A 25153-nucleotide genomic window follows, 5' to 3' on the forward strand; every position below is an offset into this window, starting at 1 on the left:
AATTACAATATTAAAATAAATTGACCTCTCCCTCGATATTCAAATTTTTGGCAGGCACCTGTACATTATAACATGACGAAAATAAGGGGCACATAGTCATGAATCTGACCGGGATGTGTCGCCCCTGTCGCGGAAATTGGGCCACCAACGGTGGCACCCGACTCACTGTGTGTAATCTGCGGAGGACGGAGTACATTAAAAATACTGATGTTTTTTTTTTTAACATGAGGAATAATTGTGATTAAATAATCCTGAGTCAATATTAAAACCCTGGAGAACCCAAGAACCCTTTTCTTCCTTGGAAAATGATGAATTAGACATTAAATGACTGCTATATGCTCACTGAACACCGAAATATATGTTTTTTCAAATATTCAATGCTTTAATCCTAATTTGGGATTAGGGCCAAATTTGACCCTTTGGGATTTAAGGGTGGCATTTGAGTAGCAGAATTTCTAGGTGCCATATTTGACACCGTGGGTGATGATCATTTAACAAAATTAACATTTTTGTTGGTGGTGTGAATGTTCGTTTGTCTCTCTATGTAACTGATTGGCGACCAGTTCGATGTACTGCCTTCCTTGGATAGGCTCCAGCAACTCCCCGCGACCCTGTTCAGGACAAGCAGTGTTGAAGATGGATGGATGGAACATTGTAGTTATTTTTAAGGTTTCAAAGGCATGGTTCATGGATTGTGAAATGTTTTATATTGCGTAATAAACGTCGTTTTTTTTCCATGACACAGAAACGCCGATCATATTACGGTATTCATTTTGATCGAATTACACAACGCTGTAATTCCACCGATGAGATGTAAGAAGAGTCTCGCGATATTGCCGTCCCCCTTCGACAGTCAGTAGAGGCGATATCTCGCGGTACCTGAACGTCGAGCGTCTCATTCCAGCACGGTCAACCCCGCCGGCAGCAGCAACAGCGGCCGCTTCTTTTCGAAACTTAAGTTTAGATTTAAACATAAGTGTCGGCACTTTTATTTATTTTTAAGTGAACATTTTTTGTCTCGTCATCCCTTTAAACCAGCTCTACTCTAATTTTGTCGAAACAGACGAGGAAACAAAGTTGCTTGCTGTGTAGCCCGGTCGCGCTAACAAAGAAAAAAATCCTTTCTCCTAAAAAAAAGAATCCCCCACTACTCTCTAGTTATGAGTCATGTGGTCGTTGACAATCCACACGGTCTAGATCAGCAGGTAAGTCTGTTTTCCCGTTGTGTACTTCCGAGTTTTTGTGTTATGTCGCGGTTTGCCGTCAAGTGCGTCTGGTGTCGAGCCTATTCGCTAGCTCGGGCTAAAGCTAATATGGCGACTAGCAAAATGGAGGCGACGATTTCGCTTGTTAAGGAAAGTTGTGATGGCGGATCCCTCTTAATAACCCGGTGCCATCAGTTCTTCTCCAAACCACTCGGTTTAACGTCTTTAGGTGTTTTAAAAAAAATCTTATGAATCATCATACGCAGGCTGTCAAGCGTCCATCTGCGGTGTACGGCTATTTAAAACCATTTACCGGCCGGTATAGTGGGCTAGCTAACATTGGGCCTTCTCGACCTGAAACGTGGCGCAGGAGGAAAAAAAAAAGAGAACCGTTGGCAGCGGGTCTAAAAGGCACACACTAACCAGTCTTACGACACTAACATTCACAGTTGGTACTCGAATAGTGTCGCGAATACTTAACTCAAAGTACGTGTCGCAATATTACTTTTTTTAGTTCGGACGAATATTATCACATAGTTACGTCTCAATCGCATCTTAACATTAAATACTTGCACATTGTCATCCATTCAAGTTTACATGCAATTATTTTCCGTCACATTTCATTACGTAATCTCATTTCTATTTTCTTTGTAGCTTGCTGCCCTAGACTTGAACTCTGTTGAGGGACAAGGCGGAGGAACTGGCAGTAAGTATTTGATTCACCATTTGATTTCTTCTGTCTTTTAAATGCAACATGAGGTGGAATGATGAGACAGATTTGAAGGATGTGAGTGGTGGGGTACACTGTGATCCCCCTATGACTGAATTTGTGGGTGTATCTACTTGATGTGGTTTATTCACATGTTGTCCTTTCTGTAAATTGCTCTTCAACTTTTATTGATCAATAGTTACCTTTTGAATTTTGAAACGGGCTCTCTTACTCTCCCTTTTCCAGGACGTTACATTCCACCTCACTTGAGGAACAAAGATGGTCCCAAAAATGGTGAGTTTTCAGCCATGCACTCTCCGTTTTAAGTTACCGAAATCATGGTGAAGAGAGCCAAAATGATGGAAAACACACTGAGGCTTATAGCCGTCTACTTGATTGTTTCCTAAACATTCAGTTATACTGTGACAATTTTCACTATGGTAGTTTGTTTTGCGAAGAAGTGACCACTGTGTCATTTGATATTGGGTACAGTTACGCTAATGAGTCACAAAATGTAATTGGGATCAAATTTTCACCCCGAACTTCCACAGTGTCTCAATGGATTCAATTTTGCACACATTTGATAAATTTTTCACCCATACATGTTCATTTGCACAAAGGTGTTCAATTTCCCCAGCTGCAACGGTGGCCTTAATGACGTCATGTGCCAGGCACAGCTAGTTCACTTCATTTTACACTTGACTGCATCTTTGAAGTCTTCTTGTGTAACACGCTTGACGACCCCCCCCCCCCCCCCCCGTTTTTTTACTGTGCTCTTATTCCACAGCAGGAAATGCTTATTCCGCTGCTAGACAGTGCGGTTATTCAGTGGCACCAGTAAATCTCTGTAAGTCCCTTCTGTCTGCTTTTGCTGAGGGCAAATCTGCATATCCACATGCATGAAGTAGCCGTAGCAAAGCCAGTGTGAAGGGGGGTGGGGCAAGCTTTGGTGAAGATGGGTGCTCTTCACTTTAATTTTAACCATGGGATATTCCTTATTTCTGCATCTTTCCCAATCATGCAAAAGCACTTAGAATATTCTCGTGTATTCTTTTTCCCCATGCCAATGGTATTAGCCATGATAATTTATTAGCATCTGCGTGGCAATTTTTTTTTTACAATAATCTAATCATATTGCATATATTAGCATCTGCTTGAAAGAGGCTATTTGCAAGTGATTACTCGTTACGTTTTATGCATAGTAAACTGTGGTATTAAAGTGAAACTCCCACCATTTGAAGACTACATTAGTTTTACCAGACTTTTAAACCTTCACTCGTCCTTTTCTTGCTTATCATTAGCCATTACACCTTCTGCAAAATACAATTTGCATTGTCAAACCTTTTAAAAGTGTGGATGCAATCGGAATTGAATTGTATTAGTTATTCCAATTAAACACAAAATTAAAGTTGACTATTTTTTGGTACAAAATTGTCCAACTAGTAGTTCAAAATTGTGTGTTAATTGAAATGTTAAAAGCACAAAGCAGCCGGACATCTTCATGAGTTACCATTACCATTTGTGTGGTTGACCACAATTTCCTGCTTCAATCACTGGTACCTTCCTGCGGTAGTATCTCAAAATTGAAAAAAACTCTCTTGCAACTAATCACAGAGTGTTTTCTTTGGGGCATTTTCCCAGATGATATGGTCGAACTCCCTAGTTATTCCATTCTACCCTCAAGGCCATTTGTCACTTGCAATGTTTCCCAAGTTCCCCCAAAGCCATGGCAGGCAGAGAGCCAAGCGACCCAAAGAAATAACTCCTCTGCGTCAGGATGGGCTGACCCCGAGATTGGTAACTATTAGTGCTGAGTCGAGGCCTCACCCGCTCGTATCACATGAGTCGGTCACTCCACGTGAGTCATTTTATAGCCTGCTTCCCTACCTTTGCTCAGGTTACCCAAGACTGGCCTCTGAAGAGGTTGCCCTTTACCATGCCTACAGCGGGGGCTGGAGAAACACATGTGGTACACCCTGGCATGCCCTCTCGACTCTATAGTCGGTGTGTCTTGGCCTTTTGAGCAAAAACCACAGGAGCATGGTGCTGGTGCTTTTGATAAATGAATGCACTGCATCACTGGCTGTTCCTACTAATACGTGATATAAAGCCCTCAAGCATAATCCTTTATATGATCCCACCTTTAGCACAATCAAGACTTGAATATAAAATAATTACTTTTTTTCACAAATGGTAGCCTTGGCTTTCACATAATTGCGTGGCAAAAACAATCCTGATCATGCGTAGACAAAAGATTTAGGCTCAAAGCTTTGATTTGATTAGGTGCTGGATAAACAGTACCTTTGCTGTATTTTAGTTCTATTTTTTACTTAATTTGAACACAAGCATAGGCTAAATCAGTGGTCCCCAAACCTTTTCCTGTGAGGTCCATATAACTTTTCGCTTCTCCGATGGGCGTCAGTTTGTAACAGAAAGTGTGACTGCAAGAGTACCTAAACAAAAATATATATATATTTTCCAGAAACCCACACAAAATCAAATAACCTTTTCTACATTCTTCACAGAACAAAAGTCAGGAAATAAATAACACTGTTAATGAAATAACCCTCTCCGAGTTCTTACAGGGAAAAAAAAGCCAGGAAATAAATTATACCATTTATGAAATAAATAATAATCAACTTTGCTCTGATGAAGTTTATGCACGACACTACAACCTTCATGACAGAATCCCACGTCAGTATTTTGCAGCACGGTGCTTGCTGGTGAATTAGACAGTCAATTTGAAACAGAGTTCTTCCATCTCCCGCTTCATGCGTCCTATTAGACCCCCGAGAGATGCGCCCACCATACTCAGAGCTAGCTTTGACTAGTCCAGGTCTAACTCTTACAATAGTTTAGTGCACTTAGCTGAAAAATATCCTCCACCATCGTCGTCCCTTTGAGACTTTGGAGGGCTGCCAGCTCCTCGCACATCTCAGTTTTCACTAACTCCACCAATAAAAGTTAGCAGTTGCGCTGTGTCCTGCACATCCGTGATCTCATCCCGTGCTCATGAAAATAATTCAAATTCTTTCATCTTCCGCTGCAGCCGGGCATATACATTACCCGCGATTTCTTCTTTACATCTGGTGATTGTACTTGCTGATAGACTTGCGGTATTAGACGTCTTTCTTCTCAGGACACACCTCCTCCGCGACAGCATTCATGCATTTCTTGGCAAACTCTCCATCAGTAAAAGGTTTACCGCTGCTTGCTATTAGTCGAGCAACTCGAAAGCTAGCCTGAACAGATTGCTGGTTTGGCTGAGCTTGGCGTACGAATGTATTTTGCTCGGCTAACATTCCACTTTTTAGCTTTGACAGTTTGTCTGCTCACATCTGGCCATGCAAGCTATCATAATTGTCTTTGTGACGGGATTCATAGTGTCTCCGCACATTGTATTCTTTGGATACCGCCTCTTGACAGATGACAGACAGCCTTTTCTTGGCATTTAAAAAAATATTTTGTTCCCTTTTGGTTAAATACCCTGCATTCTGAATAATTTTTTCTCTTACCTAACCGTTTCGCCATGATTACGTTCTCTTTGAGGGGGGCGGGTTTTGGATTTTGTTTTTGGGGCGGTTGCCAGTTAAAAGGCACAGACCGCAGATGGATGAACAAATGTTGCATTATATGTGTTTATGAAATAGTTACTAAATAATAGTTAATAGTGAAAATAGTTCAGAACTAAGGAACAGTTTATTGCAAAAGCCCAACTTTATGATCAAATACAAATACACAGATGAGAAATAAATCAAAATACTGTCTGGTGTTGTTCAGGGGGGCCGGACCAAATGTGGAGGCGGGTCGGGTGCGGCCCATGGGCCGTAGTTTGGGGACCACTTGGTTAAATAGTCAAATACAGAGATAAAGGTCTGAAAGTCGTGGTAATACGGGCAGAGTGCCATGCAGTCTGCAGCCATCAGACAATGAGTGCCCAACGGGAAAGTCTCAATTTTCTAAGCATTGGTGTGTGTTGCTTCTACTCATTCTACATTGTGTTCTCATTAACCATGTGTGATCAGAATCATCTTTATTGGCCAAGTATGTATAACACACAAGGAATTTGTCTCCGGTAGTATGATGGGAGTTGGTCCCCCTTAAGGGTGCACATGGTTCAAAGCTTCACAGTGCTTCATTTGCTCTATGGCGCCATCTAGAAGCACAAGAGGTCAACAGTGTTGAGAATTCTATGGGTGTTTGTTTAAGAAAATGATATGAATGTGCTTGTGCTACTATATGAACAAAATGCAACAAGTGCTATAAGGATAATTTGTTGTTCATTTTTATTTAGAAATAATAGCTTTCCCACAGTGTTTGGCTTTAAACAGTTTGTTTTTTTGGAAAGCATTTCACCAGCTTTAGAAAATATTCTTTCACAGGGCACATTAAAAACGTGCTGTTCCCTCTTGTCTCGACTACTTGAATGAGCTTTTTAGTGCTGGCCAGCCCATTGCACCCGTGTCAGCTGCTCCACAAGGCAAGTAACCTTGTCACTGAATCTCCAGTCAGACATGAGTGCAGTTTTTACCCGAACAAGATATTTACCAGTATGCGTCTCATGGAAATGGACTATCCCCATAACAACACTGCGCAATGATGTATGTTCATCAATAAAATGGCAGGTCACAGCCAATCATGAGTCTGTGTTCATGGATGTCCACATATCTGCTGTTAGGCTAACTGCAGAAACCCAAATGCTCTATTGCAAACTTCAACCGTCCTGGACATGTACTGTCTTAAGCAGGGGTTGGGGGGGGGGGCACGTCTGGGACTGCAGAGATTTGAGGTCCTGGTGGCGTACTGTGTTGCCGATGATGGCCTTTGTTACTTTGGTCCCAGCTCTCTGCAGGTCAATTACTAGATCCCTCATGTGATTCTGGGATTTTTGCTCAATGTTCTTGTGAACATTTTGGGCTGAGATCTTGCACGGAGCCCCAGTTCGAGGGAGCTTACCGGCGGTCTTGTATGTCTTGAATTTTCTAAAACTTGTGCCCACAGTTAATTTCTTCACACCAAGCTGCTGACCTATTGTGGAGTCAGTCCTCCCAGCCTGGTTCAAGTCTCTACTTTTGTTTCTGATGTCCTTTGACAACTCTCTGGTTTTGGCCATAGTGGAGTAGAGTGTGACTGTTTTGGGGTTGTGGATAGGTGTCTTTCATACTGTTAAACAAGTTCAAACAGGTGTAATTAAGACGGGTAAAAAGTGGAGGACGAAGGAGCCTCTCACACAACTTACAGCTCTTGTGAGTGTCTGAAGTCTTGCTTGTTTGAGGTTGACCAAAATCATTTTCCACCATAATTTGCAATAATTCAATGTGATTTTCTGGATGGTCCTTAACACACATGGTAGGTAGAGCTGTTTGCGCCGTTATTGCATATACATTTGAAAAAAATGCAGCTGTGATCTTTTGACAAACACTGTCCGAAATGTTCCTGCACATACTACACATGTGCTATGGTCGCAAATGGAGCGATGATGCGTAGTACGAGTGTGGAAGTGCATGTTTTCCGAACTTGGCGAGCGTTTTATGAGTGTCTTTCTCAGCTTTACTTATCTTTAGCGGGAATAGTGGAGTTCGGAAGTTGTGTAATCCAAAATATCATTCGTGGTTGAATAGAAGTTCTTTAAACCACGGTTAGATTGTCAAACCGGTTATGAGCCCATGCCGAGGCATAGCATGACATAATACTGTAATTACATATTTTGCATTCATGAAACCTAATTAGCATAGTTCCGGGGTCTTGGAAACTTCCACGTACACAAGTTTGCTTTTGAAAAAACATAACATGAGTATATTCAGACCTTTGATCAAACCACTGACTGTAACGGCTTACTTAAGCGCTGTTGTAAACTGTAAAGATAAAGTGACCAAAGGCTTGCTGGTTTTGTGGAAACACACACATACTGCTGCGAGACGTATGACTGTTGTCAGCAGAAGAACTAGTTTGTCTCCTCTCAATGTGGTGCAGCAGTGACTCAACTTTGAGTGACTCCCAATGACCCAGCATCTCACCCTATCCCAAAAGGTAGAGCCCGGACAGCTTGCAAAGGAAACTCATTTTGGCTGCTTGTATCCAGGATCATGTTCTAGCAATCACCCACAGCTCATGACCATGGTGAGGGTAGAAACATAAGGGGTGTTCACACGGCAAGATTTGGTCCGGTGCTACGCCGGGGCTGCCCCAGTAGAGCGTTCACACATGCAAATTAGCCCCGGCGTAGCCCCGGAAAACAGCTTACACCGGACCAAATTTGATCCACCTCAGGGAGGTGGTTTAAAAATTTGCTCCGGAGCAAATGCTTGTTTGTGAAGCAGCACCGGTGTAAATTTGCACGTGTGAACGCAACTGGGTTAAATTTGCTCCAGAGCAAATGCTTGTGAAGAGTTTACGTACGGCGAGAATGCGTTGCTTTCGCGCTCTGTCGGACTTCCGTCATGTGTTTGTTTAATTTTGGCTGGACTTGGCTGGTAACATCTTTCCTTTTGTAGGAGACTGAGTCTCGGAGTTGTTTGTGTAGTTTGTTCCTTTGTTGTGTGTTCACAACCCCCCCCCCCCCCCCCCCCCAATATAATTTATTTTGTGATTTCCTCTCTTGATTTTCTGTTTGACGCATTACGTGTTTGCTTTTCTGAGTGTCATTGAAGTCATCGTTGATTTACGTTTTCGGGGGCGGTCACTCTCGAGCAGAAGGCACGCAGACCGAGAAGGAGAAGGACGTGCCTGTCCAGTAGTCGCTTGAGTTGTGTATACGTTTTAAAAAGAACCAACACGACAGCTCATTTGTTTTCTGTCGTTTTGCTCCGCTGCAGAAACTGCCGTGTGAACGCAAGTGGGGCTGCACCGACGCTGCCGGTGCAGACACGCTCAGCGGCTTTGTACGTGTGAATGCTCCACACAATTTGCTGCGGTGCAAAATATATCGCAACAAAATACATCGGTGCAGCGCCGGAGCAAATGTGTGCCGTGTGAACACCCCTATAGATTGACCGGTAAATCTGATGGTGTGTAGGGGCGAATGAGCTCAGAGAAGTAAGGTGGCGCGAGGTCATTTAGAGATTTGAAAACAAATAAGAGGATCTTGAAAATAACTCCAAAATGTATGGGGAGCCAGTGAAGGGATGCCAGAGTAGGAATTATGTGCTCCCTCTTACGAGTACCAGTCAAGAGGCGAGCAGCGGCATTCTGGACCAGCTGGCGACGCTTAATGGAGGACTGGTTGACTCCAAAGTAAAAGGGCATTGCAGTAATTGAGACAGTAAGTCATGCCTTTGTCACATCCCAGCTCAAAGTGTTCATGAGAGAGGAGAGGTTTTACTTTGGCCAGTTGTCTCAGGTGACAGAAGCTGGATTTAACAACGGCACCAATTTGCCGGTCAAGTTTGAAATCACTGTCCAGTTTAACTCATTGAATACCACCCCTTTTCACTGGAGCAACCCCCTCAATCCCTCACATTTTACAGAATTTTGACTGATTTGCAAGGCCCACAGAATTTTCTGTTCTATGGCTATATAAACATGCAACCTGTCAAAACAAAGGTGACTCTCTTTCAGCAGAAAAAAAGTTTGTTTCTTTCTCCGTTCGTTGGCAATCAGCATTAGAAAACTGCTAAGTTTTATGGAAAAGGCCAATTTTCTGCAGAAATCCAGAGAAAATTAGCTTTTTGTAAAAGCATGCATTTCAAGGATCATTTCAAGTTTGACACTATTTTTTGCTTTTGTGACAGCTCAAATACCTCAATAATGTGTTCCTCCTACAGAAGAACATTACAAATGTTTTTATAGCAAAATAATTGATTTGCACACAACAAAACTATTGAACTATGAACAAAAGTGCAAAATGAACGAAAGTGCAGCTGTCAAGAGGATGCTTTTTGGCTTCCATCCAGTTTGTCACCACATCGATTCATCCCACCACGTCCAGATGCACGACCTACAAATAGAAACATAAAACGTTGCAAATATGTATTGCAGAGTGAGGTACAACAATTTTATTTACCTTTCTTTCCACCACCAAAGCAAGGAGTCATCATCTTTTGGCTTCTGGCTGGACAATCTGTAATTTCAGAGATGAAAGTCCTCCGGAATTCCGGGTTTTTCACATTTTTATGAAAATCTCTCCGGAGAATTGAGGAAAATTTGCCAAAAATTTCATCCGGATATTAGTTGAAAACATTGAACGAAGACGCGTTTGTGTTCGTTGTTTTGCTTTCACGAGCGTAGCCATGTTGAGACACTAATACAAGTAACAGTAAAGAGATTTTTGTCTCTTTATAAATGCACTTGCTAAACCCCAGTGGAACGAATAAAAGACACCGTGGACAAGACAGTTGTCGTAAAAAATATATTTGGACAAAAAGGGAAACGCACAGATTGGCAGAAAAACGTGGCCGTCCGACTTCGAGTGTCGTCTAGGCTAGCTTAGCTGTTGTCTTGTGTGACGTCGTTGCGTCGGCGCTGATTGGTTGAAATCAAGACGCGCTTGCGTACATGTTCGCGCTGAAGCACGCACAGCAGAGAGCAGCGGACTATCTACTGCTGGGGCTCGCTTAGCTTGAGTGACGTCGCCACAACAATAATACCCTCGCCTCGCATTCTCATGGCCTCGCTATATCTCGGAGATTTCGAAATTTCGTTGAGAACGTAAGCCACAAAGGGTACACGTGTGCACACAAAAGGAAGATTAATCATTGAATGTCGAGTATTTGAATAGCGTTTTGTGTAAACTAATTCATGCGTGATCGGCCAGGTGTGTGTGCGCGTGCGTGTGTGTGTACATATAATATATATAAACAGTATATATACATTTCCGGAATTTTCAGAAAAGTCCACTTTCATCTCTGTAATTTATAGAAGTATGTACCTGTACAATTACCACACTTTTATTTTTCTATTTTTTTATTGTTTCTTTCCACTTACATTTGACACATGCATACATGCTCGCACACTGCTATTTATACCATTCATTGCACGTTGCTCAGCATCCAATTTGAAATGGAATATGAATTTAACACTAGTGGTTTTACCTGAGCGGACCAAGTGTGTCCTGTTTTTTTTTGTTTTGTTTTTTTAAAACCTTTGGCGACTCGCAAGTCAGCACATTTATGGCGCATAAATCATCCACATCTACGAGACGCATCAACCGTACATAAATGATTAGTGTTACTGGCAACCTTTTAGTATAGCGGGGAATGTAGCGGTGCATAAAAGTCACTGATGAGGCATAAGAAGTGATGAAGTTTTGAATGGGAACTTGCAAGCTAGTCAGCAGTTACCTCCTCGTTCCAGCGGCTCTGGCGAGAACTCTCAGCTGCTTTCCGTTATGTCCGAAGGCACGTATTCGTTCGACAGATCGGGATCCAATTCATTGTCTTCGCCGTCGTCATTACGAGACTATTCCACCGAATCGCTGACGTGTGCCCGGCGTCGGCCATGCGAAGCAATGCAGCCTTTTTGCCGTCATCGCTGGAAGTCGCTGGGGAGACGATTTGTGGGCGATGTGCGCCACGGGAGGCACAAAATGCTCTGCCAAGCGATGGTCCGGGACATGGAGCATGTTCATCTTCATCAGATGAACTCGAAACTCGGCGTGAGCTATGCGGGCCGCGTGTAGCACGCGATGTTTGCGCAGGCTGACGTTCGTTTGACGGGTGCTGCTTTTGATTACGTGACCGAAGCGTCATCTTCTCTTCCACACAAACACCATCTCCTTTGTTTTGTTTCGGGGGCGCTTTTATACCGAAAAAAAAACAATCCCCAAGTGTTAGTTGTTTCCTTTTCTCCATCGTTGCTAGTGCTAATGTTCCAATCCACTATCCACATACGCCCCTATTCCACGATACGCCCTTTCTACTACTTCTGCAGCGTGATCTCGGTGGACTTTTGCACCACTGCCACCCGATGGCCATTTTTTTGCTATTTCACATTGCCGTCAAGCCTAATCCTTTGGTGAGAAGTTGCATCAGACTCTCTTGCACCCTCCCCCATGAAAAAACGTGATTGACGTATTTTCACGTCATGGGGAGTGAGCGGCTATGCGCTAATTGACGTATTTATACGTCAAAGGGTGTAAATGAGTTAAGGCCCAAGTTTGAGACTGTTGACTTAAGATAACTCCATCCTGCCATCACACGTGAACAAGTCCAAAAGATACTTTAACTCCTCTGCATGGGGGGGAATACCTGACATGGAGAGGGCATTCTACCCTTTTCTGACTGAGGACCATGGTCTCAGATTAGGAGGTGCTGATTTTCATCCCGCCTACAAATCCTGTCCATAAATTGTGAACAGAACCGGTGACTCCAACCCCCAATGGAGACAAATCCTACTTACTGCCTGCAATGTGGACCAAACTATGGCATCAGTGGCACAGGGACCGCATTGCCCATATCAGGGTTTTCGGTTCCCTGCACGGCCAAAGTATCCCCCCCCCCCCCCCCCCCCCCCCCCCCCCACAGAACTCAGAGGGACATGGTTGAGCTGTTTTTCCAAGTCCACAGCATGTTGTAAAATCTTATCAACCAGGACAGTCCAACAACATCCAGAGCCTCAAGAACTCCGAGAGGATCTTATCGACCTCCAGGAACTTTTTAACCACCTTGATGACTTCAATCTCAGTGGTGGGAGAGAGCCCTTCTCAGGGTCTTCAAACTCTGCTTCCTCGGTGGAATGCGTGTTGGTGGAATTGAGGTGTTCGAAGTATTTTCCCCATTGATCCACAACCTCCTGTGTCGAGGTTTCCCCTCCTGAAACACCAGAGCGTGGACCAGAATTTCCTTCAAGCCGTCCGGAAGGGTCCCACCTCATTGGCTGGCTTGCTAGCCCTTGCTCCTATGCCGTGGGCCCGCTGCCCGCATATGTAAACATTGCGTCATCAGATTGACAAATTATAAATTTTTTAAAAACTTTATATGTCAAGCAGTGTAAGGATAAGCGGCTTTGGTGATGCTTGGATGTTATGTTAATAACTATGAAACTGGCCGCAAACTAAAATATGGCATTTGCGTACGGACATTTGTACTGTGTAGCCATGACTTTTGATGGGGTCTTGGGGGGGGGGGGGGGGCAATTTTGACGGACAAATTGGCCCTTTAACGGAATTACGAACAGGAAATGCCTACCACTATGCTAGTGGCATAGGTAGATAACGGTTTTAATAATGGTGGGAACACAATTATCTGTAGCTCACATACAGTACCTCCTGAAGTGCCTTCATGTACCTCCATTTGAAACCCACTACTCTAGACAATGCTTGCCTTTTTTCCTGCTTAAAAAAACTTCTGTGAATTCTGCCAGTTTTCTGAATAGTTGCCGGTATCCATCTGTCTTTTGAATGTTAAATTATAGAGGGGCTGAATGTTAGTTCTTTGCAAATCAAAATTTGCAACATTGTAGTTGGCTCTGAGCAAGGTTAATCCAGTGTTTTTATGTTTTTGTACCTCCCAAGATTCCTCTGGGTGGGATGGTGGCCGCAGTAATGGATTTGTGAATGGTTACCATGACAACCGCTCAAACGGGGGATTTGGGGGGCGTGGACCTCCTCGCCATGATAGAGGTGGGTATGATGACTCCCTTAAATTAGCCATTACTTTATGCGGATTGGGGGACCGCATTTTACCATAACAAATGTCTCATTATCATGTTCCAAATAGAATTAAGTATTCACTGCATTCAACTGTAGTGTTTGGTCCACTTGGAACACACTAGGTGGTCCGGACCTTTTATGCAGGTGTGAATTCACACACATAAATCCTGGCTTCGATAAAACAACCGGGTGGAGACCCATTTATATTTTTGGTGGTCTCTGTGCACTTCTGAACGCAAATGGTAGCGTTTTCTTCAGGTCTGAATACAAACCAAGCACTGGATTTGTGTGACTTTTGGGGCTTAACAAGCCAACTTTGCATGGCAGTGTGGGAAATAGGAGCTCTTCGTTAATGTTGATCAAAGATGATCCTTCGTCTTTAGCTTCTTTGCTCCCAGCATATTATGGGTCAGAGCACATCAGTCTTGTGGGATACTGCACACATTCGCTTGACACCGTTCCGAAATTTAGTGTCGCGAAACCTGCGTTGAATGAGCTACTCTTGACACTCCAAATTATTTAGCAGCTCTAATCACAACACAAATATGCAGAGCAAGACTGCAGCATGTAGAAATTTTAGGTTTGTGTGCAGCCCTCGTTGCTGTCCTATGGGAGCACAAATCGTCACACGTAGTGATGTGTTTATAGAATAGAGCTCACATGCAAAAGGTACTGTGCAAATGTGAACCGCACTAAACAAACAAAAAAAAAAAGGTCTGCTTTTTGTTTGGACCAACAAGCAGACATTGGAACTTTTCTGATGTGAATTCACTCTTAGGTAGGCAAAATCTGGTTTACTTTGAAAGATGAGCCCTGAAACCTCACACTAACCTTTCTAAACTATTACCAGTTAGTAGTTGGATTAAAATTTTAATCAAAGGTGGCAACAAGTTCAGGGATAGCCTCCAGCATGAGGATGTCCGTGACCCTTGTGAGGAACAGTGGTTTGGATAATGGATAGATGGATATCATGAAGGGATATACTTGAGCAATAAGTGGAGGCCACCTGCTGGAAAGCAGATTTTCAGGAAATGTCCGATAGATTCTTTGTTTGCTCCTTCTAGGATTTGGCGGTTACGAGAGCAAGGATGGCAATTGGGGTGGACAGGCAAGAGACAATGCTTTCAACAGCTTTGGAGGACGTAATGACCGGTCAAAGTCTGCCTTCTTTAATGACCGCGGAGCAGGCTCAAGGGGAAGGTGAGACTTGTGCATTTTGACTCCCCGTTTGGTCTTTTTATAGGGTTATCAATAGTGAGAGCATTTGATTTGGCCCACAATGCATTTTGGGGAAACAAGATAAAACCTCAAACTTGAATTAACCTGCACATGGCTTTAAAAAAGAAATGTATTCAAAATGAGACTTTTCAAAATGAAGGCTTTAGTTATAGTAATCTTTAATCTGCTCTTCCAAGGGCCTGATTGCCACCATTAAACGACCTTGCTGTATTCATTGTATTTGAGTAAAAAGTTGTTTAGAGCACAGTATTTAAGTGTTCGGTGTGTTCAGGTACGAACGTGGCGGCTTTTCTGGTGGAAACAGTCGTTGGGCCGAAGAATCCAGAGACGAGGATTGGTCCAAGCCTACTGCCCCGAATGAGCGTCTGGAACAGTAAGCCACATATGAACTGAAATAGCAAACAACATGCTGTCAGCTCGTGTCTGTGCCCTTCTTAAACATGTATTTATCTCATTTTCTGTCTAGTGAGCTCTTCTCCGGCAGCAATACGGGGATTAATTTTGAGAAGTATGATGATATCCCCGTAGAGGCCACGGGAAGCAACTGCCCACCTCACATTGAAAGCGTGAGTTTGTCATCAACAGTTGTATGGATCCGCTCATGTTCTTGCACGAATGACTTGATTCATTTGTTGTAGTTCCATGACGTGGACATGGGGGAGATTATCATGGGCAACATCACCCTGACTCGCTACACCCGTCCCACTCCAGTCCAGAAGCATGCCATTCCTATTATCAAGTCCAAGAGAGACCTCATGGCCTGTGCCCAGACTGGTAAGATTTGTTCAACTCACACAGGCAGAGAATGGCTGGATCATTTGATGCAGTGTTTCATAATCTTTGCAATGTGCTGTATTTTAGGATCCGGAAAGACTGCGGCTTTCCTGCTTCCTGTGCTGAGCCAGATCTACACAGAGGGGCCAGGAGACGCTCTGCAGGCAGCCAAGAATGGTGGACAGGTAACCCCTGGAGAAAACATACAGTGCTGTGAAAGTCTTTGCCCACTCACGGATTTCTGTGTTCTGCTTATTTATCACACACACGTTTCAGTTCATCAAACCAATTTTAATATCACACAGACACAACCCAAGGAAATATAAAATACCGTTTCAATATGACGATTTAATTTATTCTATTATAACCTATCTGGCCCTTTGTGGAAAAATTGCCCCGTCTTTGTTAAATCACAAAGTAACTGTGACTCGCGACAGTTTTGGCAAAGCTGAGTTGAATTTCATGAGCAACACCCAACCTCATTACGACCACATTTGTTGAATCAAGAAATCACAAATAGAATCTTTCAGAGGAAGAGGGCAAATACTTTTTCTCGGCACTGTATCTTTGCTTCCTGCTTCGAAAAATATATTCAGTCTCATATTTGTATGAATCCAATAGGAGAATGGAAGATACGGGCGTCGTAAGCAGTACCCAATCTCCCTCGTCCTTGCTCCTACCAGAGAGCTGGCACTTCAGATCTATGATGAGGCCAGAAAGGTGAGCTTCTAAGCACAGCACTGTGACGATTTAAATAGTATTAGTAACAATAATAAGAATGTGTTTCCGTCTCCCGTTCCAGTTTGCCTATCGCTCACGTGTGCGCCCCTGTGTGGTATACGGCGGCGCTGACATTGGCCAGCAAATCAGGGAATTGGAGAGAGGCTGTCACTTGCTGGTTGCCACTCCAGGCCGCCTGGTTGACATGATGGAGAGGGGCAAGATTGGTCTTGATTACTGCAAGTCGGTATCGCATTGTGGTGCACTTTGACCTGGGAGCGCTCCTGGGATATGTGTCTTAAAAAAGATGTGTATTTATGTGTTTATCTCTTTATTTATTAAAATGTGTAGCTACTTGGTGCTGGATGAGGCTGACCGCATGTTAGACATGGGCTTTGAGCCACAGATAAGACGTATTGTGGAGCAAGACACCATGCCGCCAAAAGGCATCCGTCAGACCATGATGTTTAGCGCCACCTTCCCCAAGGAGATCCAGGTCTGTATAACAATACAACCTCATAGGGCTGTTTGGTTATCAGAACAATATTATCCATGTCTTCATTCTTTGACCCGCTTCTCCTCACTTGGGTTGCAAACATGCTGGAGCCTACAGCAGCTTTCTTTCGGGCGAGAGGCAAGATTCATCCTGAACTGGTCACCAGTCAATCTCGGGGCGCGAATAGACAAACAACCGTCCATACACAGTCACACCAATGGACAATTTCGAATTTCCAATCAACCTGCAATGCATGTTCTAGGAATGGGGGAGGAAACCAAAGTACCTGGAGAAACTCTACGCAAGTGTGGGGAGAACATGAAAACTCCACACAGGAAGGCTTGGGTCGAATTGAAACCCATGACCTCTGCACTGTGAGGCGGATGTGCTAAGCAATATTTTCATTGTGAAATCAGCATTAATAAATGTGATTCATTGAGTTCAAAACTTAGTATTTATTCAACTTCTAAAACCTTAATTAAAATGTACAGAAACTTAAAAAAATAACGACAAAATGAATTTTTAGCAAATCCATGATGCTTAAATAATGGAAATATGAAACCAATACAACTACCGTCTCTGCTGTGCAATCCATGGCCTTTGAGAGGCAGTGTGTAACTTTTAATGCTACTTTTGTTAGCCTCTCATGTGATGTTTTCTATTGACTGCTGGAGGGGGGGGGGGGCAGCTTGGCAGGGGCACACGACGACACAACAGAGTTGGAATAAACACTCCTGAATCCCACTGCCTTAGTGCAACACATATGGATTGAACACTATGAATCAAAACTGTTCACTGCTGTTTCGCTGCAGTGTCGGTGATAATTAATTCATTGCGCTGTGTGAACTGAAAGGAAAGCAAATGATTAGTTCCCGGAGCACTGCATCATATTGAGCCATGCTCGCATCCCGCCAACAATCAGCGTTGCGCGTGAAACAAGTTAACGGTCAATCATTTCTGCAACAAAATACGGGCGATTGGTAACATTTGGCCACCCGAAAAACTGAAATGCACGCTGAAGAATGGCAGAGTAACACGCGTCACAAGCTTGCTGCAAGCAAGGGTGCATTCGGCGCAGTGATTTTCCTGGATTATAACCTTTTTGTGATCGTGAGAAATCACGATTACATTTTGATTAATAGTTCAGCCCTACTACCTCGAGAGTTTGCAAGTCGCAACAACTGTGGTTTTCTTTCATTCAGATCCTGGCGCGCGATTTCCTTGAGGACTACATTTTCCTGGCAGTCGGCCGCGTTGGGTCCACCTCAGAAAACATCACCCAGAAGGTGGTCTGGGTCGAGGACACCGACAAGAGGTCCTTCCTCTTAGACCTTCTTAATGCCACAGGTGAGAGAGGACCCCTTTGTTTTAGTTTTTTTCCTCACTGGTGTAAATTCTTATGGTGCTTTGTGTGGTACCCCCATGCCGAGCTAAACGGCGGCTGTAGAATTTGTTTAGTGTTTAGTGGGGAGTCTGGATAAAGTCTGAATGCTGTGTACCACGCAGGCTTACACTCTGGCCTGCTTTTGGTTTTTATCTTAGTTATTCCAAATGAGATTCAGGAAAGTGGGACAGATGCCCCAGAAAAGCCAGGTGAGTATGAGAACCAAAAAAAGAAACATGACATCTCACAGATCACACCCCCCCACCCCCCCATCCCTGGGGTTTTTGGGGGGCCCTTTGCAGTGTGGATGTAAACTGTTTCAAATAGCTTTTACGCTCAATGTTTCCTGCCAGTCGTTATGGCTGACGAGGTCCTGTTAATTAAAATCTGCTCATGCTTGAGGAATGGCAAGGTTTTTGTTCTCCCTTCTGTCGCAGTGGAGGTTGGCTGTAAATGTGATGTGGAATGACCTTTCCTTTCCATCAAACCCTGCCATTGTACTTGTATTCAAAGATTTTACCCCAAAAGCCATTATTGCTCCCATCTGTTATTTTTTTCTTTAACTCAAAATAAATGCAAATTAAGTGATAGCCCTTTTATTCTTTCAATGTTGTCATTTTAATTTTCTTTTGTCATGACCGAGAAGAGTTCATACAACTAGTTCTGTTCGTACATTGTCGTTCAACCTCCCCCCTCTCCCCCGCTCTTAATGCAGGCAAAGACTCGCTGACTCTTGTCTTTGTGGAGACCAAGAAAGGTGCGGATGCTTTGGAGGACTTCCTGTATCATGAGGGCTACGCCTGCACCAGCATCCACGGTGATCGGTCTCAGAGAGACCGCGAGGAAGCTCTCCACCAATTCCGCTCAGGGCGCTGCCCAATCTTGGTGGCCACAGCTGTAAGTCATGCATGAAAAAAAACTTAAATGCTCGATGTCAAGTAGATGACAAAATGGTGGTCTTGGTTTACAAGGTGGCTGCAAGAGGTCTGGACATCTCCAATGTGAAGCATGTCATTAACTTCGACCTGCCCAGTGACATTGAAGAATACGTTCACCGTATCGGCCGTACGGGACGTGTGGGCAACCTTGGTATGAATCAATTGATTATATTCACATATACATAATAGGGCTGTGTATGAATGGGTGCGATTTGTTGGGGGGAGGGGGACTGCGCTTAAGTGTTAAACATCACCACTACCTGTTGCACAATACTCATGCTATCTGTGTATTGTAAAAGGCGCAGCGCATTGCGCGATGCGGGGGGGTGACTGACATGATTGTATGACACGACAAATCGATGATGAAATCCATTTTGAATTGTTGGATTATCTTTTGCTTCCTTTGCACACCAACATTGCAGGTTCTGTCACGTTTGTATTGGCTTTTTCACCCACAGGTCTGGCCACGTCGTTCTTTAACGACAAAAACAGCAACATAACCAAAGACTTACTGGACATTTTGGTGGAGGCCAAGCAGGAGGTCCCGTCCTGGCTGGAGAGCCTGGCCTACGAGCACCAGCACAAGAGCAGTAGTCGCGGCCGCTCCAAGAGGTAAATCGCACAGATCTGAAAGGAGCATAACGACAATCCCCAAAAAGTCCATCCCATACTATAAGAGGCAAGACAAAAGATTCTCCTAAATACATTGCTTGAAATAAAGAAAGCCTCCTCTTCAAATGGAGTTGAGAAAGCGTCAGACGCGTTAGTGACAGGTGTGTCGCGTCCAACTGAGTGCAAATGATTTGGTGACGAGTAGGCTTGTACCCCACTGGTTGTATTTTAAAAAAGGTTACTAATCAATAATGTTGTTTCGAGATGACAGAAGTCAACCACATACCCAACAACTAGCTGTGTGGACTCTTAATGTGTGCCTTTTAAGCCTATAAATAACCATATTAAGTGTATTGTTGCAGCCCGGTAGTCCAGTGGTTAGCACGTCGGCTTCACAGTGCAGAGGTACCGGGTTCGATTCCAGCTCCGGCCTCCCTGTGTGGAGTTTGCATGTTCTCCCCGGGCCTGCGTGGGTTTTCTCCGGGTGCTCCGGTTTCCTCCCACATTCCAAAAACATGCATGGCAGGCTGATTGGGCGCTCTAAATTGTCCCTCGGTGTGAGTGTGGGCGTGGATGGTTGTTCGTCTCTGTGTGCCCTGCGATTGGCTGGCAACTGATTCAGGGTGTCCCCCGCCTACTGCCCGAAGACGGCTGGGATGGGCTCCAGCACCCCCCGCGGCCCTAGTGAGGATCAAGCGGTTCGGAAAATGGATGGATGGAAGTGTATTGTTTGGCATCGAACAAATCAAATGCACTCTAAGAGGATGCCCTCGTTACATGTGAAAGCTTACATGAGCAATTCCACCAAATTGGTGAAATCATACTTATAAAATAACTTATAAATATCTTCAAAATTGATATATATTAGCCTTAAAGTTAACCTTCAATTAGCGTTGATGCGCATTTACTTTTGAGAAGTTGAAATCAGGGGATGTGGTTCATTTTAAATTAAAGAGCTCCAGCACCCCTGTGAGGCCTTGCGAGGATAAGTGACTGGGAAAACCGAACGGCTTTAAAAGATTCATCAAATTATTAAAAAAAATACCGATTAAAGATGTGTTGATTATTTGATGATTGATTAGGGGATTAATTTTGACACCTCGAATCTCCTATAGGTTTTCTGGTGGTTTTGGCGCTCGCGATTACCGACAGACACCAGGAGGATCTGGAGGCTTTGGTGGCAACCGCACAGGCCGAACTTCTGGTGGACATGGAGGGAACCGTGGCTTCGGTGGAGGTTGGTCGTGTGCCTCTTCTGTTTTTTAACATCCAAACTTTTTGAATTGATTGATGTAAAAGAGGGGAAATTTTCACTAGCCTAAAAACATACAACCACATTCGGCCCACAGCTAAGGAAATATTTTAGTATTCAAAAATATGGAAAATTCAATCAATAAATCAAGTATTTGGTTAAAGTAATAATTTTGCTTTGGATTTCCTTTTTATGGTTTTTGGTTTTCTTAAATGCATCTGCACATTAGAAAAGGGTTTTATTTTCTAGAAAAATTTCCAGTTAGGTGATATCAAACAAAAATAAAAGAAATATTATACATTTCTGTTCAAACTTGTTTTTCCCAAAACTTAAGGCAGGAATTTAAAAAAAACGGTCAAAACAGCCTTTGTTGAAATTGAATTCAGCAGCCTGCTAACATTTTAGCCCATTCCATGATAGGGTCGGTTCAGGGTTGAATTTATGAACTTTTACCGGACACTAATAAGTTGTGGACATGTTCAAATGAAAGTCAAGAGACCTTCAGCAAAGCCTGGCATTGCAAGCTATTTACAAAAACATTTAACGTATTGCAGTTTCTATTGAAGATGCGCTCAATTTGCTTCCCCGGAAAGTTGTTTGCTTTTAAACCCACTAATTAGCATGCTTTTGTTGCAACACTTTACCATTTATTGTACTGCTTTGTTTCAAATACTTGGAGTATACCTGTTGAGATACATTTTGGTGGTCACGAGCTGATCCAAAGTGTGTTTGCCGTCCTTCCTCCAGGTGGCTTCGGAGGCAACTTTTACGGCAACGACGGCTACGGAGGAAACTACAGCCACTCGGGAAGTGTGGACTGGTGGGGCAACTAGTCGCTAGAGGAGTAGGTTGCCATGCCACCCTGATGGGAAACCACATGTTTCAAAAGAAAAAAAAACGCCAGACCGTAACAACCCTCCCTGTGTAGCTTCACGGACACAGTACATTAGCCAGCCTGGTTCTCGGCCGGGCGCTCGTCTCAAAACAATCACACGAGCGCAGCGTGACGCTAAGGAAAGTCGGCAGCAGCACGTGCACACGCATGTGCACTGCAGCGACGAGCGCACCTCTGAGTGTGAGCATGGACGCTGACATATGCACAGTTATTAGAAGCATTTTGGGGGAGAAACCCCTCACCGCCCCTGAAATAGCCAAACCAACAACCGGAGGAGCACTTGTGTATTCATCTTCTCTGCCTTTTGGAATTGAAACAGGTTAAATCTGTGTTCTTATTTCTCCTGACAAATGGCCAAGAGCTCAAATTTTAGTTTTGACTGTTAAGGTTGGTGGCTAATATCAGAAAAAGAAAAAAAAAAGAGAGAGAAAAGCTCATATGTAATCAAACCTTGGCAAAAACTGGAGTGTTGTGGCTCCTTTAGTCACGATTCCATTTGAACCTCAAATTCTCTACCAAACAGCTGACGGGCCCACTGTGCCGCTCTGAATTATCCGCATTTGAATTTTTTTGTATTTTTTGCTCACTCTATCCTGAACTGGCTCCTTTTGATTTTACCGTGAAGTCAGTGGTTGTTCTTTGAATTAACCACGCCCGTTAAATGCACGTCATCCAGTTCAGTGCCAACAATGGCGAATGTTTCAACGAACTTGTTACTCCACCATTTTGTTTTCCTTCTTATTTCAATTGACTTGACAGTGTTACGGCAGCTACCACGTTACCGAGCGCTAGCTACACAAAGTGGACCGTGTGTTTGTGGTTCACTTTTTTTTCGATGTGCAAATTGTAGAAGAAAAAAAACTGAGTCCGTTTTTTGGTTTGCGTTCGCATCTAAACAAAAAACACCTGCGTAAATCGTGAAAGTAGGCTGCATTAAAAGGACCACCGCATCGGGAGGGCGTATTTCAGCGTCGACCCCATCTCGCACTGCGACGGTCCGCATGTGCAAGTGTTATGTTTTTTGGTCAAGGTGAAAGGTCACGTGAGTCGCAGGCTTCAACATTTTCTTTTTTTCAAGCTGCGTTTTGGGGGTTGGGGGCCACCTTTCATCGCTTTAAAGCAGGGGTTGGCCAACAGGGCAACACTTAAGAAGCAAACAAATTTTTCAGTCGTTACCTCACGTGTGCTCGCTGAGGATTAGAAAAAGGTTCCCCACCCTTGCTTTAAAAGATGACGGGGTATCAATTTAACCAGGAAGTGAGGAGGCCGGGGCTAAGTGAAACGGGGCGCGGTTGTCATTGGTGTAACCACTGGATGGGGGAGGGATTCGTGTCCTCCCCTGTGGAGGGGGTCATTTAAAGTACTGTCTGCATGGCCACACATGTGTGGCCATGCACGGATGCTCTCATCAGGTGTGTTGTGCCTTGAAAACGTTTTCTAATAAAACTACTTCTGCGAATTAAAGCAGATGCACTGATCGCGTTGAGAAGCCGACGTCGAATGGTGCTACTTGATTTCGCCGCGTCGAGACCCTCGCGTGTGCGTGCGCGCTTGCATGTTTGTGCCCATCAAGTTTTACTAACATTCTTTTATTGCACATCCAGAGTTTTATATAGATGTCTGGCTTATGTGTCCTTAGGCTTCCAACTACGGTGTGTGAGGAGATCGGTGGGGGTTGGAGAGTAAAACAAACGCACACAAAAAACGCAGCTTGTTTACAAAGGGGTGTGGGTTCTCAATGTTAAAAACCAGGATTTATTTGGGACCAGTGGGGGGGGGGGGTGGATTTAGCAGTCGGCGGGTGGGAAATTTAGCCATTTGCACAGATTTCTAGATTCTACTTTTGCTGCTAGTTTTTGTGTAATTTATTAAGCATTTTTGACAAATATTTATTTTTGTAAGCCTCAAAAGTGATTCTTTGAAAGTTTAAGAAAACTTGACCAAAAGACAGTACAAAAAAAAAACACTGGCACTTGAATGTTGAATGTCACCTGTATGCGTGAAATTTCTATATTCCGGGTAGTGTGAGCTTTTTAATGTTCGATACATCTGACTCAGTACCTACTTGATAACAAAATCCACAGCTGTGTTCAGGGCCTCTGCGGGGCCGGTCATCTGATTTATTAAAATTCTCCCTATTGGTCTGCAAAAGAAAAAAAATAATAAAAATTGCAAATGTAATTGAAGAAAAAAAAACATGCCAAGGTTTGGAATTAAGCTGTCAAAGAGCAAATCTATTTCCTAAGCGTAGCGTTGAAGTGTTCTGATTCTCCTACTGTGTGCATAACTCTTGATTTGGTCCGATTCTTTTTCTCCAGTGAATGTCTGGCACATGGCAATCCTTAAAGAAACGAACATGTGGTTTATTGTCATTGTTGTATTTGCATTATATATTACTGCTCTCTAGTTCCATGGAAGTGGAAAACATCATGCGCCGGAAGCTTCCGGTCGTGTTTCTACCTTCCAACTGTCGAACCGCAGAGCTCTTTAGATGTAGACTTTGTTTTCTGTATTAGCTTCCAGGCTAATGCGCAGCTTGGGAAATAACTGCTGCACATTTGTATGATTTTATCAGAATAAATATGTTTGAATGCAAAAGTTTCTGGAAAGCAAATTTCCAGCACGTTTACTGTAGTAGTAAGGGTGTGAGAGTTGCCTGTAGCAATGCTGCCCCTTGCCAATGGGGGCAAGCCAACTTTGTAATTGGTATTGATTGGATGGGCTTCATTTCTTTTGAGGAAATTCTATAAAGATTTCATTTGTAATCGCTTCTGTGTCTGGTCTCATTTCCCTAAAACGGAATTTCACTCATTTCCTTTGAATGTTGCACCCTCACCATTTGCCATTACGACTCTTGTTATTCACGCCCCTGTAGTGCTGGGAACGTAATTGTAATTTAATTGTGATTTCAGTGTTGGCTGCTCACGACCTTGAAAACGAAGAGAAACGATTGTGCTGAACAAAGTTCCCATTTTCGAAACGCACCCTGAATGTACTACGCTGCTCAAGCTTCAAGCGTGCAGTGTGTGTGATTGTGCCCTCCCTGAGCTTTTACACAGTTGGACACCCCAATTGGAGATAACTGTAAAACTGAACACACAAAATTGTAAGTTTAAAAATGAAATCGCAGTTGCGATGGACACGGGTAATGAGCAATCATGGCTCAGCTTGCCAACTTCACAAAGGCAAACTTGGAAAACAGGTAAGCCATGATGGGGTCATTACCTGAGCCCCTTAACAAATAGCAAAATGGCTGACCCTGAGATTGATTAAAATGGATGGCTTCTGCTGCTTAATCATATTCCACAAACAATTCTATGCATAGAGCATAAAGAAAATGTT

At 43.6% G+C, this 25153-nt stretch overlaps 1 protein-coding gene across 3 annotated transcripts; it reads left to right on the forward strand.

The window, feature by feature from the left end:
* Positions 1 to 886: 886 nt before the first annotated feature.
* Positions 887 to 24576, forward strand: ddx3xa (DEAD-box helicase 3 X-linked a). 3 transcript variants are annotated; one of them, XM_086124561.1, is made up of 22 exons: positions 887 to 1205; positions 1860 to 1911; positions 2161 to 2208; positions 2702 to 2761; positions 3628 to 3711; positions 3812 to 3883; positions 13364 to 13471; positions 14566 to 14701; positions 15012 to 15113; positions 15207 to 15306; positions 15379 to 15514; positions 15602 to 15699; positions 16136 to 16234; positions 16317 to 16477; positions 16586 to 16730; positions 17933 to 18077; positions 18273 to 18323; positions 18830 to 19011; positions 19086 to 19203; positions 19511 to 19664; positions 20780 to 20901; positions 21664 to 24576. In XM_086124561.1, exons 1-22 carry the CDS (start codon positions 1161 to 1163, stop codon positions 21747 to 21749), a joined length of 2304 nt encoding a protein of 767 aa, XP_085980687.1. In that variant the 5' UTR covers positions 887 to 1160; the 3' UTR covers positions 21750 to 24576. The 3 variants fall into 3 exon arrangements, with proteins under 3 accessions (XP_085980687.1, XP_085980685.1, XP_085980686.1); XM_086124559.1 differs by lacking the exons at positions 3628 to 3711; positions 3812 to 3883; XM_086124560.1 differs by lacking the exons at positions 3628 to 3711; positions 3812 to 3883; positions 18273 to 18323.
* The last annotated feature ends 577 nt before the right edge of the window (positions 24577 to 25153 follow it).

This window comes from Hippocampus guttulatus, chromosome 11 (genome assembly GCF_054856545.1).
Source record: "Hippocampus guttulatus isolate MCC_2025c chromosome 11, RoL_Hgut_1.0, whole genome shotgun sequence".
Taxonomy (NCBI): Eukaryota; Metazoa; Chordata; class Actinopteri; order Syngnathiformes; family Syngnathidae; genus Hippocampus; species Hippocampus guttulatus.